At 34.6% G+C, this 20,239-nt stretch overlaps 1 protein-coding gene across 1 annotated transcript in view; it reads right to left on the bottom strand.

Moving 5' to 3' along the window:
* The window catches only part of MPP7 (MAGUK p55 scaffold protein 7), a 288,725-nt gene that overhangs the window by 38,186 nt on the left and 230,300 nt on the right, over positions 1-20,239 (bottom strand). Inside the window, exon 12 of the mRNA XM_019654387.1 lies at positions 4,724-4,894. Coding sequence (XP_019509932.1) covers positions 4,724-4,894 — 171 coding nt within the window. The remainder of the gene's footprint in view (positions 1-4,723; positions 4,895-20,239) is intronic.

Below are 20,239 nucleotides of genomic sequence, written 5' to 3' on the forward strand. Positions count from 1 at the left end.
TGAAGCTCACTGAAAGATGGCAAAAGGTTATCAAACAAATCAGGCAATATATCATTGATTGATCTTTGTTCTTTATATAAATAAATGACCTTTGAAAAACATAGACAAAATACATCATGACTTTTCCGACAACCCAGTATTTTTTATTTGTAAATGCTAGGGTTAGAATTTAGTTATAGTTTTTCTTAAGGCTGATGAGCATCAAACTGAATTTAACAATGTAAATATAGATGGGTGGTACCTTACACATCAAAGGACAATAATCATGCTAAAAATTATAGTGCTAATAATCTGTTAGGAAAGAAACTTCTCAGAAAGAAAGAAAGATACAGGTATGTGGAAACTAGCCAAATTAGTTTTAACACACTAGATATTCATGTAACAGCCATAGTGCACTAATGATAAAATCCAGTCTTATTTGGGTTTATGTCCCATATTAAAGTATATATTAGAGAGAAATCTGTTGCTCTGACCAACAACTGTTACTCAGTTTTGCTATTGGTCTTTGTACATTCTGGCACAATCATAAAAATGGCATATTATGTGGAAAGCTACTGACATGGGTGCAACTTTTACCATGTGTTTACCTCCAGTATACCTGCACTGCTTAACATGAAAATTCTTTCACATTTCCCCCTAGACATTTTCATGGTATTGGCCAGACTGGTTACTCTTACCATCCAGAGAAAAATATGAGAATCACTGAAGTCTGCAATAAATATCCGAACTGCTTTTGTTACCTGAAAAAACACACTCATTTGATTTACTGCAAGACAAATCAAACGAAATCTCTAGGTATCCCTCAGATCAGCCATGTGTTGTAAAACAGTCTACTTATCATATTGCAACACTACTATTTTTTGTCGCTCTAGGCATAAAATAAAAACAACAATGCAATTATATTTGACTTACAGTCTTATAATGATCACATTAGTGGGGGTGGATTTGAGGGTTGAAGAGTGACAAATCTGTCTATAAAACTAAATTTAAAGTTCCCTTGGAATCAAGCTATATAGAAAATGTAGCAACTTAAAAACAAGCCCTGACAGAGATTCAGATTTCTTTCCTCTGGTGCTTTCACAATGGAAGAAAAATGGTATTAGTGAAATGTCATTTGAATGCTAATGTCGAGAAAGAGAGAGAAAAAGAGAGAGAGAGAGAGAGAGAGAGAGAGAGAGAGAGAGAGACAGACAGACAGACAGACAGACAGACAGGCAGACAGACACAGGGAAGCTTGCTGAAGAGCATCATTTTTCCAAAGCAGTTATTTATACCAGACTTATACAGACTGACAAAGTACTGTCTCACCTTCATCTCAGGGCTGACAAAAAGTGCAATAAAATTAAAAGATAAAAATAAAACCATCCCTGGATAACTTCCTTACTTTAGAGTCTGTTTAACAATGTGACCTTTTCAATGAGGTGCCATGATCTCCCGATTCAAAGAAATCTCAGACTCCTGATTCCCCAATGCTTCTCTGCTTTAACTTTCTTCTCCAGCATTTATTATGGTCTAACAACCATACACATGACTTTATTCTTTCTCACTAATTTATTAGGAATATGTTTTTTGGTCTCTCTCCTCCCATTAGAAGGTAAACACCACAAGGGCAAGAATATTTGTGTTGCTCAGTGATAAAACCACGTACTGAGGACAGTGCTTGGCAAGGCTGACACTCCACAAAAATCAGCTGAATGAACATAATTGTAATTTATGCCCAGAAATTAAGCTGGAGTATAAATATTTAAGATGAACCAATGGCATAAAAAAACAACTGTGATTCCAATAAAGATCATATTTACCTCTTATATACAAGGATTATAATTTAAAATCCGTCACACACTCATAAATTCAATGACTTTGGGGGCTACACGTGTCTATATAAAACCCGCTAGAGCAGACTAATGCCTACAAGCCTTCAATCAAAGTTCAACAAAAGCTATGGGATTTCCAATAAACAGAGTAACATTTACATTTAGTTTTGAGTTACTTTTCTCTCTGCTTCATGTGGGAGATTTTTTTTCTGCCATGGTTTTATGGGAAAATGATGACAGTGTTATAAATACCTATTCAAACCACCTCTACAAAGCAGTCTTTAGGCAGCATATAAGACTCAGCCCAAAAAAGGGCAGACCAGTACTTTGTGCTAAGCTACAGATGTAAAATACACAGAAAGATTTATTATTAGTTTCCTCTTATGCCTCATTACCAGACAGAACAAGTCACAAATTGTCTGAATACCCACAAGATGAATTTTTGCTCTTCCATTGGCTTCAGTTATAAAAAGTGTTTTATAGTTTTTTAACACCAAAGCTTTCTCCATTCCCTCCCCTGCAAGCACACACACACACACACACACACACACACACACACACACACACACATCATTGGCTTTACCACTTTACTTTTTAAAACGTCAGATTTCACTAAAGATAAAACATGTAAAAAAATGTACTAAATGCCTGGCATTTGTCTTAACATACCTTTTTGGAAAATACTTCTAAATGCAAAAGGAAATAGAACAGAAACTGTCACTAAGATGTTTTAGTGGCTGCAATGTGGCTTTGGAATAGCACCTTGACGAAATGAAGAGAAAAATGAAATAGTTCTGATCAAGCTCAAAGTCCTCCACTGTAGTATTTTTCCATGTTAACAACTTGGCTGGTTTTAATTTCTTAAATATTAAGTCCAAAAACAAAAACCATGCAATAGTGTGGTAAGAAGAGAGAGAGAGAGAAAAATACTACTGTGTACTTCCTTAACAATATTTATCTAACAGTTTCAAGGCAAACACCATTACTCCCAATGGCTTTGAAAACACTGGGAAAAAATACATTAGGCTTGAGGAAGACCATGATGTTTATACTTTTTCCATCTTCCTATCCATGCTGCAGGGGCAAAGAAACTATTTCCTAAGTGTATGACTTTTACAATCATGAAAGGCAAACAGCTAATTCTGGAACAATCCAGGATTTTCAAAAGGTCAAGTCTACTCCTTGAAGCCCTCTTTTAGATGACAAACTGCTAAATAATCTAATTGAATTTAGAAGTATTTTGAACACTGAGGTGCAAAATCGACAGAAGCCTATCCATATTTGATATTTCATGTTTATCTTGTTGGTATTTTTAGTTAATATAGAACAGCTACTTTCTATTAAAACCTTTCTACATTGCCACAAATTGATCTAAGGCTTTGCAAATATCATTTCATTTAACCCTCAGGCAGACCTAGAAAGCAGATGCTCTTACTGTCCTGATGTTTCAGATGAGGAAACCAAAGCCCCGAGAAAATCTGGAATGTGCAGGTGTCACATGGCTGCTGGAGGGCAGAACAGCATTGGAATGCAGTCTGTCTTACCCCAGAGACGCACATCTTACGTCTACACTACCCTGCCTTATGGGATGTAATAGATGGGGATTTCTCCAGGAAATCAATTCTAAACTTCTGATGCTACAAATGTGTCAGACATACAAGCAGAAAGGTTTTCTGAGCAATGAATGAACACATGGAAGAAAGCGAACCACAGGAAACACTTTTGAAGAACAGTTAGATACAATGGCCCTGACTGTCCCTGGATTCACTATGGAATGTCAGGCTCCACAAGAGCCCACAGTGAGGATGAGGATGGGATTAAAAAAATAAAAATTCCATTATACCAGTAATCGCTCCAAAACGGGGAAATAAAGTGTTAGGGGTTAAAGAGTTTCAAATAGTTATTTTTCTTATAGGAATTTCAAAATAAAGGCTGGAAATAATAAATCAGTTAGTCAACACAGAAAAGCCAAATCTGAAATATCAGTGAACAAATCCTGAATGGCGGATTAAGACAAAACCAAAGGTTTTAAAGCCATCATTATAACACATGATGCCAAAACACAAAACAAGTGTGATACGAAAAGCAGAAAAGCAGAATAAATTGCAGCCAGTTTACAATGGCCAACAAAAGAAGGTGATGGCAACTGAATCCATTCACACAGAGCAACAAGGCTTTCCTGGTTTGCACAGCCTGGCACCTCACTATGTTTGCATTATAACTATAACAATAGCTGAAAAGCAAAAAGCACTCCCGAATCAAGCTGGGGCCAGCAGCATCAGCAGCATCTGGGAACTTGTCAGAGATGCAGAATCTCTGGCCTCGTCCCTGGTGATCAGGAACCGCATGATAACAAGATCCTTAGGTGACTCAATGTCTATGAAAGTTTGAGAGGCCCTGGAATAGGGGCTGTGGGCCAATGGGAAGGGGAGGGCTCTACCCTCTGAACACTCTGACACTGCTGCTGTCTGTACCATGAAAAACTACTGAGGAGCAGTCCCTGAAATCTGAAGACAGAGAAGGTAGTAAGATAAAACCCAGAGCCTTTCCTTGGTGCTGGGAAAATTAGCCCAGGTGGGCTGCAGAACATGTCAATAGAATGCAGAAGGGAAGAGACTGGGAAAATCAGCCTAGGATACTTTGGGAATGGTTGGTGAATTTTAAGAAGAGGGAAAATGAAAGAGTAATGACATGTCCGATGAGTGGCCATGTCTGGACAGCACAGTGGGAACAGCAGAGGCAACAAGCCTGCTGACCTGACCCCAGGAGACCCTGAGGGTGGGCGGGGTCTATGTGAACAAGGGATGAGATTTTTTAGCTTGCAAACTTTAACCATGATGCTATTTGAGGATAAATCCTTATTATCTCACTTAACTTCATCAAAATTGCACACAAACGCAAACACTTACCAACCAACACAACAAGTCTATATTTCTCGTTACTTTGTCGCCGATAGGGTGTCACTTCCTCGTATGTGGGTACATCAGCTGTATCATACTGATCACTCTTCTTGCATTCGTACATGGATTTATTTGTTTTCTTATCTTTTCTACTAAGACGGAAACTTCTTCTAAAACCAGCTGAAAATACAAAAAAAAATTTATTTTTAGTAATTAGAAGTAAAAAAAAAAAACCCCCAAAAAACAAAAATAAAAAACTGTCAAAGTTGGATCATATTTTCTTCACATAATATCATGATAAGTGCATTTGGTAAGAAAACAAAAATAGATACTATACAATATCATTAAAATAATTTATATGACAATCACCTAACATTTAATTATATAATTACAATATAAATTTTATTTGGTTCTAAATCATAATGAGTTCTTTTTAGAAATCAATGAGTAAAATCGCTGTTATAAAGCAATATAAAGAAGTCAGATAATTTATCATTCATGGACTGATTGATGAACATGTTTGATAGGAAAAAGTTAAAAGCACTTAACATTTTAAGTATATATAATGAATTCTCTCCTTCATAAATACTGGGATATTTTATATCATATTCTAAGCATAGCCTGACAACATACCTGTGGCAGACAGCATCTATTGTTAAATAGAAAGAAAACTAAATTAGGGAGAGCATAGTGTCAAAAAAGCCTGTGCACGGATCAGGCTGACAGTACCAGACTATCCCTCAAAGCAAGTTATTTAACTTTTATAAGCCTCCACAGGGAGGGTAAAGGGCTGAGCCTCAGGTCCTTTTTCTTCTATGGAAATTCTGGTTTTCTGATTTGAAGCCTACTGAAATCTAGAAATAAGTTTCACAGTCTCAATTGTATACTCTTATAAATAGGTCATATGATCTTTTACTAAGATAACTTTTAAAGTATTTAAATAAATTTCATGTCCACTTAAAGAGTTGTCTCCAGCTCACTGCTATCATTTCACACTTAAAAAACTGGGGCAGGAGTTCCTTTTCTCAGTCAGTTCCCATTTCATTCTGCTTGTGCTTCATGTTGTCGCATCATTCTAGTTTTATTTCTTTTCTAGAACAGTGATATTTACCACGCACATCATTCAAGACTTCAGTAAGATGTGCAGTCAATTCTAAACCTAACCAACCATTATGATCTCTCAAAATCTAGACTTTAAGGGAGAGAAAATAGCCTGCTTATTAAAACATTATACATATTCTATATCAGCTCCACAGTACAAAAGACAATACAAGTACAACGTAAATACATAAAAATATATTCTCTTTAAAAATATTGGTTAAATTTGATACATAGAAAACTTTCTTAAAAATAAATTTACTTTATAACAAAATATAAGAATGTAATAACTAAAAAGTGTGATTTCAGGGAACATAAAGAAAAGAGAATTATTATTACCATTGGATTTAAGAAGTTAATAGGATTTGAAATAAAGGCAACATTAAAAAACAACTATCAATGACTATGGAGTTGTATCACTCACCTTATAGATTCACAATTTAATAAAAAGCAATCAAGATATTAAGAATAGAGTGATAAAAGTTAATCTCATAATATATTCCTGTGGGCTACCAAGAATCATGCTGATTTTTGAGGAAATACTGAAGTTATTTGAGAGAAAACATTCACAAAGGGTTGGAAACAAGGAAGATAATCACTCTCATGCTCTCTTATCAAAGATAAAGAGGAAAAAATGAACAGAGTAACTAATGAAACACATTGGTATTTTACAAAAAACGGTGAGCTCTGAGGGAAGCCAAAGGGGAAATGTGCAATCTGGCCCTAGGATGAAGAAAAGATGTGTGAATCCAAAAATCACACATGTCGACAGCATTCAAACTTCTACATAAAAGGTCAGAGAACACGTTGCATATTATTTTTTATTTCTCTTGTTTTCTAAAATTGTGGGAAGACTCGTAAGAATACGGAAAATCAGTCCCTTCTTTGTATCTCAGTCATCGCAACACCACACCAAAAGTAGCTGAGATGCTTACAGCTCCTCCCGGTGCTTCAGCAGAGTGGTTCCCAGACAGTCATCTCGTCCTAATTTGTGGAAATGAGTTACCCTATCCCAACCCCACCCCAGCTCTGCCACCTGGGGCTGCCGGCCCACACTGGAATCCAGTATACGATGGCTTCTGGTTTAACACAAAAGTGACACATTAGCTGTTCCAACTTTTCCATTCTGGTATTCCATTGTGTTCTAATTTCAGGTTCCCGCAGCTCTTGTCTCATAGAAGGCAATTATAGGATAAGCACGTAGAAATTCCATTATTCCTTGTATGGGGCAGGGGATTTTGTCAAATCACTACAGACTTTTAGTACAGGAATGGATCTAACTAGGACATAAATGCCTCATCCAAAGCAAATAAAGTCCAAAAGTGAAAACCTGAAAAACGTCTGATGCACAAATCACAGTTCAATCCTGAATTTCAGTGACAGAGTTAACCTGATTGGGTCTTTACAATTAACTGAAGTGTTTTCTTTTCATCATAAACTATAAAGCAATCGTGGAGAAAAAAGAGAGGTAATCAGATTTCTAATGTGAGGGTCTACGGACGTCAAAGATGGGGTCACGGTGTGGTAATGTTAGTTGTACGTGCTTGGCACAGAAAAAGTGCTCGGTAAAGTTTACTAAATTGAATGTCAAAAGGCAACAAAAAATCCTATCATTCCTGTTTGATTTCCTTAATGTAAATTTCAACAAAAAAAGCAGGACATTTTGGTATTTTCACAAGAGAAAATCCTAAGAGGAGGACAAAAAGACAGAACACTGCATATATCAAGGCTTCGAGCTGGGAGAACTCCAGAGTCCATCTGGGCCGGTTAAATCCCTTGCTCCCTATCTGGCCGGCAGAGATGTCATTGTCACTGTACTTGCCCATGCACAGTGACACGGTTCTGACCTCATTCACATCCATTTTCCAGGTGGCAACTACCAAGCAAGTGGAATTCCTGCAAGTTATGAGCGTAGGTGCCTTGGCCCAATACACTTGTTTACAAAACAAAGGGAAAAAGGCAGTCAGGTCACCACACCAATGCTATCAGGCAGCAGCATCGCAGGGTGTGAAAACGCAAAGACAGGTAGACAGGTGTGGGTATGGCCCCGCTGACTTACCAGTTACGTGATTTGCCATCTTTTACAAAACTTCTCTAAGGCTCATTTTCTCAGCTTTAAAATGAGCATAATAATAGTACCTACCTCACAGTGTTGTTAGAAATTAAACAATCCCTGTAAACCACTGGCCCAGTACCTGGCATGTGGTAAATACCTATACACCGCAGCTGTAAATTAGTACTTAATTATGTCTCCAACTTATTGAAAGTACCTTGAAGGCAGGAACATGTTATACCTCTCTGTTCCCACAACACACAGTCTAGCAAGAAAGGGAAAAATAAATTAAGGGGCTTATTAATAAGTTTTTAACTGGCAAGTGTTATAAAGAGATAAAATATTAAAATTAAAGCCCAATTTAAATATGTTAAATATTAAAAGTACCCTCTTAAAGTAGTGAGGCCTTTCAAAGACACCTAACAGAAAGATTTAGTGTGTGTGAACTATCCTTTCAGTTTTTTAATCCTCTTTCTAGGGATGTACGTTATTTCTGGTACCATATTTAAATTTAATGAGTATCCTTCCCTTCTGGCTCTCTTAGTTACCATCATTTACTCCCCTGATCCACATATACCTATAGATATTCCATATTTACATTACACAATAACATGCATATATACACATACGCATACACACACATATACATATATACATAAACATTCATACATAAACACAGAGTGGAAAAAACAAAACAAAACAGAAAAGAAACATTCCAAACCAGAGCAAGCAATAAAACAGCCAGAACAGAGGACATGATAAAAACTATGAATTCCAGAGTACTGGCTTATGATTATTTCTCAAACCAAAAATCAGAACAGCCTATCTTCCTAGAATCTGTCCTCCACAGGAAGTCAGAGGTGACAGCACACTTGGCATGCCTTTCAAGGCAGTCCAGGGACTGTAATTTCCAAACTTCAGTAACATGATGAGTGACTGACCTCATACCTTGGTTACATCTAAGCTTAGAGGAGAGTGAATTCGATGTCAGAAAAGGGGTTAATATTACTTGCCTTCGGATCTTATGTTAAAAGGAGATCAAAAAATGTGTACTTAAAATGAAAGTAGGCTGAGGGTTCTTTCAGGTACATGTGAGTAAGTAACCTAGAACCTATTTCATTCCTGTTCATTTTCAGTGCCCAAGTCTTAGCAAGAGCTGGCTTTCAACAAAGAAGGAAGGAAAAGGGAACAGTAAGAACGAGACTTTAACATAAAATATATTTTCCTTATATTTCACATTTTTGTAATTTATAATTGGCTCAACATTTTTATGGACAGGCTTTTTCCAGGGCGCTTACCCACAGCTGCTAGAGATTTGTGTGTTTTAAAGGAACGGCAACTTAATATTATTACAATAGAAAAGTGACTTTAGAATAAGACCGCAGGTGCAGGTCAGCCCCTAATCACAAGGAGACACTTCTTCTCTCATATTTTCCAGTAGAAATAATTTACGATGACGTGTTATCACTTAATTGTATAGCTTCGTTTAAATTTAGTTTTTACTATAGAAGGTGACATTTAAGTTGCTTGTTATCTGCTCCTTATTTTAATAAGACTGCAATAAATCTTCCTGCACATTCCCTTTAGTCCATGTCACTGATGATTTCATTAGGACAAATCGCTAGAACCTAGTAGATCTTACCCAAATGCCTCTCAGCTCGGTTAATAACATTGTACATTTCCACCAGCAGTAAGTACAATTGCCCATATTACCATTCTCTCATAAAAGGGCTTCTAATCGCTTTAAAGCCTTTAGTGATCTGACGAGTGAAAAATTGTATAGCATTTCATTTTTAACTGTTAGTGGAGCTCAACTTTTTTCACGTTAATTACTCATTTGCGTTTCTTATTTTTTCTGTAAATTGTTGCTTAATACATTTTGATCGCTTTTTGATTAGGGTCTTCCTAAATAATACATACACATGTATCTTTTAAGGTCATAGTATTTTGCCCTATTTGTTGCAAAGACATTTTAAGATTTTCAGTTTTCCTTTTTGAAGAAAATTTCAATGTTCATATATTTGAATCTGTGCATTTCTTTCCTTTGTGATTTCTTCCACTGTTTTTATGACTTTCCTATCCTTAGGTCTGATACACAGTCACCTATATTTTCTTACGTTTAGAAAAATGTGTTGCATGGCTTTACACTTAATTTTTTTTATTCCATCTGGAATCACTCAGCTGTAATCATGAGATCAAGATTGTGAGGTGAGGCTGTAACTTTATATTTTTCTAAATAATTAACCAACGGTCCCAAAAATTCTTACTGAACAATCCATTTACTACTTTATTTTGACATGTACTTTGTCCTGGAGTGTCAGATGATTTATTATGTCAGGACAAAATAAAAAGGTGATTCTTGGTCTGAGTTTAGGTAATTCTCTTATTAATAACAACAATACCAAAACATTAGAAGTAGCTGATATTTACTGAGAACTTACTAGAAGACAGACACCACTCAAAGCACTTTATGTGGATTAGTTCATTTAATTCTGACAGCAACCCAATGAGGTAGGTATAACAACCCAGAGGTTTCAACAGCTCTTCTTTTAATGTGATTCTAAAAAAGTGATTGGCAAGGCTTTGGTACACATATTAAACGATCAAAGAACGTCAAGAAGAAAGTTTGGAATGTTACTCTACATACATAGATGTATAACAGAAAAACTAATGAGCTTTGTTACTTTATGAAATAATAGAAAAATTATCAAAAAGGAGCAGTTTAATTTAGGGATTAAAAATTATAAGCTCTTTTTCTCTTAGAAGACATTTTTTTCAAGTATAATAAAATAAGTTTTTGATATTCCTCTGCATTCAAGATGATGTATAAAATACAAAAATACGTAAAACTGTATCACTGCCCTCAATAAACTCCAGATCTACTAGGGGACACAGGAAATATTCTCAAATACCTGTAGTTTAAGGCGTTTCACAACATAGGCTCATGGCTAGAAACAGAGATTTTTAGCAAGTACTCTTAATCTGTCTGATTATACTTTGACGTTTCTCTTAAGTAAATAAAAATTAAACTAACGCAGTTGTGATTTGTTCATTTTCAAAGCTACTTCACTACATTTTATTCATATATCACCATTCATCAAAAGAGTATTAAATTTAATGTTTACATAGTATAAATTAAGAATAATTTGTTATTAAAATAAGCTTCATATTGTACATAAGTATTATACTTGTCAATCCTATCATTTCAAATGTTAGTGATTTATTTTAACAGTAAAAAACTTGAAGCATCCAAAATATATGGAAGTATAGGAAACATTAATTGAATTATTAAAAGAAACTGGGTTGAAACCATTAAAATTATAATTATAAAACAATACAACAACATAGAAATGCATTTGATATAATAAATGGAAAAAACTGGACAGAATACACTAGTCGTACTCTGAGTTACTTTTTTACTAATTTAAAAATTGGTATGGATACAGAAATATAGAAGAAAATGTATAAAAACAGACAATGGTTGTGTTAGGGAGAGAGAGCTGTGGGCAATTATTTTGTTTTATTTTCCAAACTTTTCCATAATGTTACATAATTTTTGAATCTGAAGAAAAACAACCACAAAAACACATAGTTCATACTATATGAACAACCAAACAAATGAACTCTAGTATTGGCAGATGAATTTGTGTGGTTATGTCAACAGATAACACAAAATACATTTTGACTATGTCTCAGAGACAGGTTCTGGTCTTCTATATCTTGAAATGATTATGGTAAACAGGCCAATTTTTAATATTCACAATAGAAGGAATAACCAATAAATTAAAATATTAAAAAAGCAATGAAAGTAAAAACACTAATGGAAACCAGTTTTTCATAAAATAAAAATATAGTATGAGAACTAAAGGTCAAAGGTCAAGGAAGGTAAACAGAGAACCAGGAGTCGTAACCTAAGAAGGGAAGATGATAAAAGAAAAGCAGTCAGGGTTTAGAAACTTACAACACAACTAAAAAATGGATGGGAAATCTTTTTTAAAATAGAAATCATTATCATATTCTTTGGTTGCCATAAATAAGTAACTTCAGTGCAAATTTAGGTCATTATTTATAATTTCAGTGATATTACTCTTTCTTAAATTTTTGACATTTAGGATGGCACTTTATTAAAGATACATGGTTATTTTATGAACAAACATGTTCACTAACAGAAACATGTCCGTTAAGAGAGCCTCCAACAGATTCAAGGTAACTCACAACCAACACTAACAGCCACAAAAATACAAGTGAACGAGAGTGAAGTGGTACCTGCCTTTCTGTTAATTCAAAGAAAATAAATTATATTATGTTATCACTTGCAATTTTCAAATAGGACAATTCCAATCTTTGGCTACATTTCTTTTATGTCACCAAACTGGTCTAATAACATCAGGTATTAAGCATTTCCAATTTTTAAAAATAATAGTAAGCTTTTAATAGATGTTTTTTTACAAATGTTTGTAGAATTGGAAAAAGAAGAGTCTCAGTGAAATCTGTTTTAATCATAACAGAGCAATATTAGTTATAGGCACTTCAAAAATTAGAGCTTTACAGAAGAATCCGCTTTAAAGTTCCTAATTTTTTTTAAAGAATCACACTTTTTGATACAAACACAACCAAGAAAATTGCCTATTTTCCTAAAATGGGATAAAAATAAACACTTTAATTCTTTTGTCTCACCTTATACTAAAATGTGGATAATTTTAATATGGGAGAACTACCAAAAATACTGTATGAAAATATTTTTTTGTATCTGAAAACACTGGATTAATTTGAACAAGCAAATATTTAACTAGTTCAATTGGTACCTTAATTACAAGGAAGAGAAAATTTTAATACAAGTGACCTTTTAAAGATGATAAAAAAACAAACAAAAACAAACCCTGTAGACATTAATAAAAGCTAAGCAGCTGAAAACTATTACACAATGTTAGGCTCCTGACAACAAAACATTGAAAATTTCCATTAAAATCAACATTTTAAATATAAAGACAATGCTGTTATAATTATATAAATTGTAACAGATGTAACAACTATGTAGTAACAAGATTCTAAGACAAAATTACTGTTGAAACAAATGATGCTCCCATAGTATGACAATTATAAAATTATCCCAAAGACAATGGAGGATAATTAAGAACATTTTAAAGCAAGAAGTAAAAATCTTGAGAGGAGGTTTAAATTGAAAATAAATTCCAATACAAAACTATATAAGTGACTGAGATCTGAAGAAGCTAGGTGAGTCAGCTTCTATATTCATCTTATAAAACTGTGTCAGGGGGTGAAAACCAATAGAGAAACAGGAATGTTATCACAGATTACATTTATCAACTGTGCAGATGCTAATTTTGTATATGAAGGGGAAAAGGCCTTTGAGCAAACTAACAGAAAATTCATCTCTGGAACGTTACAGGTTCAAAGTTGCTCTCAATAAAACTTAAAATAGTGTTCAAATGCCATAAATAACCTTGACTCTTTCAACTCATCTCAAGCTAAAAATAGAAAGTCAAAGTACCTAATAAAATCATGGAAGCTAAAAAAAAATCATGGAAGCTAATATAAAATATAAATTTGCAATTTCCAAGAAAAAGAAATTGTTTAGGTCTTAAAAAGTTTTCCTGATATCACTGACAACTTCTTTCTAAAGCATAGCACAGCATTACCATAAAAAAAGAGAAACCATTAGAATTTAATTTTCTGCCAGCCAGCTAATAAATGAGTTCTTACACTCTTTCAAAATTATGAGAAAATACAGTATGCACACATAAAATTGAATACAGTTCTGAAAATAGGGGAAAATTGGATTTGAAATTTTAATATTTTTTTTAAGTTGAGTCTATGCAACCTAAAATTCTCCAAGCAGGAATGGTTTCTTTCTGTCAGAAAAAAATATTTCCAAGTAGAATTCCAGACATGTTGAGATTATGCAGAGTTCTTTCTTCTTCAAGAAAGAACCTGTACCAGTTTCAGAAGAATGCTTCTAAATGTTCTCTTTATATAAATTTTATTTTTTTGAGAAACATTAAAGCAGTATATTTAGACACAGCTGTATTTACATATATAAAATTCTTTAATAAAATGGCTGAATATTGGTCAAAATGGGAATTTTCACGAGATTTAAAAAATAGCTATATAACTTGTTGAGGATCAATGGTGCTTACACATCGGAGAAATAAGAAACAGAATTAGGAAAAATACATATAGAAGTAGAGATGGGTCAATAACATTTAAAAGAAATAACACGAAGTAGACAGTTTTGTTCTTATTGAACTTTATGGTAAACACTTCAGTTAAATAGAAAGAACAGTCTTAACTTACATAAGTCCCAAAACTGATCTTGTTTTAAAAGAATGCATGAAGTACTCCAGCAAGGGCAGAAGTGGAGAAAAATTGATGATTTTTCAGGAAACCATTTGCAAGAAATTATGTTTGAAGACAGATGCACGATAAGCAGTGCTTTGTGAAATGATTATAATGAGATTTCTATAATGAATTAACCAGAGGAAGAACATTTTATAATTCTTACCAATGTTAAAAAAAAATTACTCTTCATATGAACTACTTTGTACAGCATTAGGAAAAAGGAGAATCTTTAAAGCAGACCATTGTGCAAAATTACCCTTTGGACGCTGACAGACAGGCACACACACACACAGCAAAAATACACTAACTTTGAGACTATCCACCAAAGCTAAATAAAAAAATCTACTATATATATATATATATTATATATATATAAATATTATATATATATATAATATAAATGAAATAGTGAAAGATAAAGTAAATGGTTTGATAATCTTTATATATAGGCAGCCCTTGACTTATAAGACTTCAACTTTAAGGTACAGTTTTCTGCAATTTATATTTACAGCATACTATCAATTTATCTTCACATTATTATTATACAATTTTATTCAAACACCATACAACTTACATTACCCACTCAGTGAGCTTTTTCTCCTTCCTTCCCATAGTAACGGCCAAACATCTTTTATTGATAAATATGCTGACCTCTAAGAAATGTGGTATGCTACACATCAGTAAGAATCATACCACATAGTGTACATTTGTATCAGCGATAGCTTATTAAATATGGTTTTAAGATACAATTCTTATACAAATAGAATTAAGTTCTTGGAGTATTATGTTACTTCTTCCAAAAAATTCCATTTAGATCATTTTGGCATGGAATGTATTTTTCAAAAATGTAACTGGTCTTCAGGTTAAGGGCTACGTATAAATACTGTTTTGTGTTTAATTTTTATGCACTTTAAAGAAAGTAAAAATAATCAAATGTATTCACGGGGCTGTTGGTCTAATTTAGATCAATAGTGGTCATGGGTTTATAAGTAGACCCTGGGCAGTCCCATTTTTGATTCAAGGGAATTGTCTGCAAGGTGATCATGTTTGTTTTTCCTTTCCTTCCATGGATTCAGGAGATACAGGGTGTGGTAGTGAATGAGGGGCAAAGGTAAGGTTCTAAAATATGCCAGGGTCTCAGAAATTCTTCTAAATAGTCCTTGGAAAAGCCCTCATGACAAAACTAAACTAGAAACTCCCTTGGCTATTTTCCATAGCTTTCCTGAACTGGATAAAGGGGCCATGTGCCGAGGATAGCTATAGACACATACTATGTATGTGGATATTCTTTTAAATCAGTGGTACTCAGGCAGACATATCTGTGCAAGTAGTGGTGTATGCTGGGATATGATGTACACCAGAATACTATGGACATTTGTATGATATGCAGTGACTAAAATGTCAGAAATCCATTCCATTTTGTTGACTTGTATTGTTTAAATTACTTCTTTAAGTGAGAGAAACATTTGATGTGCAAGATACATCAAATCTTCAACGGGTAAAATTTTCCTCAATGCAATAACTACTCTAGGTATATTTAAAGTAGAGTAAGAGAATGGAAAACGTGATGGTTAATTTTATGTGTCAACTTGGCTGGGATACAATGCTCAGACATTTTGTCAAATGCTATTCAGGATGTTTCTGTGGAGGTGTTTTTTGAATATGATTAGCATTTGGATCAGATTACCCTCCATAATGTGGATGGACCTCATCTAATCATTTGAAAAAAGATTAATCTCCCCTGAGCAAGAAGGAATTCTGCCAGGAGATGGCCTTTGCACTTGAACTAAAACTCTTCTCTGGGTCTCCAGCTGGCCTACTCTGCCAATTCTGATCTGCCAAGCCTCCACAATCACATGAGCCAATTCCTTAAACTCTCGCTTTCTCTCTGTATATGTATGTATATATGTATGTGCACACACATTCTGTTTCTTGGCCAATATAGAGGGTTAGGAGGAAAATGTTAAATGTTAAAATTTAGAGTAAACTAACATTTCCTACTTAGTGTAGAAATCGATTGTAACATTTTCACATCCCTTAAAAAAGAGAAAAATCAATAAAACCAAATTTTGGTTCTCTGAAAGGATCAACAAAATTGACTAACNGAGAGAGAGAGAGAGAGAGAGAGAGAGAGAGAGAGAGAGAGAGAGAGAGAGAGAGGAGGCTCAAATTACTAAAATTAGGAATAAAAGAGGGGATACTACTACCAACCTCAAAGAAATAAAAAGATTGCAAGGAAATACATACTATGAACATCTGTATGCCAACAAATTAGATAATCACATGAAATGGACAAATTATTACAGATTTGCTACTGAAACAGAAAAAAGAAATAGAAAATCTAAACATACCTTTAACAAGCAAAGGGACTGAATTCATAATCAAAAAACTTCCCACAAAGAAAAGCCCAGGACTATGATGGCTTCACTGGTGAAATTTATCAAATACTTAAGAGAATAATTAACACAATCTTTTACAGATGCTTTCAAAACCTAATAATAAGAATAGGGAACACTTCCCACCTCATTGTATGAAACCAGTATGACCCTAATACCAAGATCAGACAAAGATATCACAAGAAGAAAATCTATAATCAATATCCTAATTCCTCAAAATACTAGCAAGCAACTCAAATTCAGCAACATATAAAAAAAGACTATATATATACCATGATCCCAAATCCCAAGTGGGTTCTATCTTAAAAATGCAAGGTTGAGTCAACATATAAAAATCAATCAATTATATACACCATACTAGTAGAATTAAGGAAAAAAGCCACATAAGCATCTCAGTTGATGCAGAAAAAGGATCTTCTATAAAAAGATGAAGTAATCTTCAAATACTTTTTCTACTCTCTTTCTAATCTAGAGGCCTTTTCTTTCTTTCCCTTGCCTAACTGCTCTGGCTAGCACTTCCAGTACGTTAAATTAAGTGTCAGGAATGCACATCCTTGTCTAGTTTCTGTTCTTAAGGTGATCTCATTCAGCTCATGGCTTTAAATTTGATCTAACTTTGACCACTTCCAAATCATTACCATGAATTCAGAGCTGCCTCTCCAACTGCCCATTTAACACCTTTGTTTGGATATCTTAAACTCTATATATCCCAAATGGAATACCTGATCTTATCCCACCTAAATATGGAGTCACCATTTACTGAGACGGGAAAGACTGTCCCATCTCAGTAAATGGTGACTCCATAATCAAAGTTACCGAGTCCAAAAACCATGCACGCACCCTTGATTCTCCAATTTGTCTGAAAACCCTGTCAATTCTACCATAAAAGTGTATCCAGAATCTCAAGTCTTCTCAATGCCTCCACTGATACCTTGGTGCAAGCCACAGTCATTTCTTGTCTGGATTACCACATATCGCCCTGCGTCTGCCCTTTGCTCCCTTACCATCCATTCTCAACTGATCAGCTAGAGTGAACCTTAAATATATGTCTCATCATGTCATCGTTCTGTTCAGAAGCCTTCCATGACTTCTCATCTCACACAGAAGAGCCAAAACCCCCCCTCTGCCTCTCTCCCCTCCACAACCATTCTGGTACCTCGAAAACCTGTACATTCCTCCCTTGTTCACTCTGCTCTGACCACAATTATCTCCTCACTGATCTGCCCATTCGCCAGGGCTCTGCCTCGGGGCCTTCGTCTCAATCCTTGGAAAGTTCCTTCTCCACAAGGTTCCCTTCAGGTTTTTGTTCAAACATGGCCTTCTCAGGGAGGCCTTTCTTTAACCACTGTATTGAAATTTGAAGCCCCATTTCCCCAACTCCTCCAAAGCTCCATTTTTGCTTATTATTACCATATAATTATATAATTTATTTAGTTGTCTGTCTCCATCCCTATCCCCAATATAGAAACTCAATGAAAGGATGTTCGTTTTGATCTCCCTTGAAACTCCAGGGCCTAGAACAGTCTAGAACACACAAGGCACTCAATAAATATTAGGGCAAAAACATCTAGAAATAGCATTATAACAAAGCTTTATTTCTGTAAATACCAAGAAAAAAAACTGCTAACTAGAGCTAAAGTGGTTTTCTCTTGAGGGAGAACATGGGTCTGGGGAGGAAGAGGGAAAGGGACTCCTGTTTGGGTTGCAAGACGCAACAAACACTTTTTGACTTTTAAACAACTTATTAAATAGAGCCATGTGAAATTGCTGACATTCTATTGTTTTTTGACCTACCAAAAGAGCAATTTCATATGCTTCAACCTAATGCATATATTACTTTGATAAACATACAAAGTTTTTAAATTATCTTCAAAAATTATGGTATGGGGAACACAAAAGAAAACTCAAAAGATAGGGAGGAAACAATTAACAGATTTGGCTACAAAATTAAAATATCTCTATGTTGTGAAACTGCACAGAAAAAGGTAAAATCCAACCAAAAGACCAGAAGTAAATGCACACAACAGATGACCCATACTCACGACACAGAAAGAGCTCATCAAATTAAAAGACTGAAAAAGGACTTGATAGAAAAAAATAGGCAAAGAAATTATAATTCAAGGGAAAAAAAAGAAAAACTAATTAAAAGTCAGACTATTGCACTAAGTCACAGTATATTTTAAGGTGTTGATCAAATAACACTTTTACCACAAAACAGTTTTGCCATGTTGCTTATGAGATCTCTTTTAAAAATGCCTGAGATCTGTAGGTATCTGGAGGATTTGGCTTTTGGGGGAAAAACAGAATGCCACAAAACAGTCAATTTGTTCAATGTATTTATAGCAAAGTAGTAATAGAAGAGAATGATACAGTAGTCTCCCTTTTTCCCCAAGGGATACGTTCCAAGACCTCCAGTGGATGCCTGAAATCAGACAGGACCAAACCCCATATAATACTAGGTTACTCTAAACATACATACCTATGATGAAGCTTAAATTATAAATTAGGCATAGTAAGAGATTCACAATAACTAATAATACAACAATTGTAACAATATACTGCAATAAAAGTTATGCAAATGTGGTCACTCATTTCAGTGGATCCCTTGCTGAATGAAGTCTTCATATAGGCTCTGTTTTCTGGCACAACATGTTGCCGTCAATCAGAACACATTTTCTGTTCATGTTTTCTATTCATGAATTTAATGTCTTTTCCATCTTAACTAAGCACTTACCCCGCTCTGTGGCCATAACTTTAGCCGTCTGAGGTACAACAGCACAACTAGCACAAATTCATTTTTCCTCGTCACAATTTCATGGATAGATTTGTTGTTACTGTAGATCTTAGCAACCTAAGTCTATGATCCCCCCCCCCCCCCCCGCTTTGTTTCTGCGTCCAGAAATTTCATCTTTTGGCTTAACGGAAGCATTTTACAGCTTCTCTTTAGCATATCCAAATTGCCAGCATCATTTCTCTTGTACTTTGGGGCCATTATTAAGTAAAATAAGAGTAACTTGAACACAAGCACTGTGATATGGCGACAGTGGATTTGATAACTAAGATGGCTATTGAGTAACTAATAGACAGGGAGTATACACAGCATGGAGACACTGGAGAAAGGGATGATTCACATCCCTGGCAGAGTGGGGTGGTGGGAGTCTCATCACACTACTCAGCAAGGTGAGCAATTTAAAACTTATGAATTGCTTATTGAATTATTTCCATTTAATATTTCAGACTGCAGTTGATCACAGGCAACTAGAAACTGTGGAAAGCGAAACTGCAAATAATGGGGGATGGGGAGGAACGTCTATATGTAATATATATAAATATAGACATAGACATACATATAGATATATAGATATATATATATAAAACCAGAGACTATGATCAAACTTCTTTTTCTGGAAAAGAAATAATTTCAAATCTGGGGTCGTTAGTTGAAGTGTTTCCTTCAAAGAAGAAACTATTACTTTTGGAATGCTATTATCTCATATCCTTTAAAAAAACAAAAACAAAAACAGTCTTTTTATTGTATGCTTCTCTTCTGAGGTGCCTTGTTAAATTCCCTTATCTTAGTAACTAAACAAACTTTTAGGTGCGTGAACCTATGGTAGT

The sequence above is a fragment of the Hipposideros armiger genome, unplaced genomic scaffold (assembly GCF_001890085.2).
Source record: "Hipposideros armiger isolate ML-2016 unplaced genomic scaffold, ASM189008v1 scaffold_221, whole genome shotgun sequence".
In the NCBI taxonomy this organism is placed as follows: Eukaryota; Metazoa; Chordata; class Mammalia; order Chiroptera; family Hipposideridae; genus Hipposideros; species Hipposideros armiger.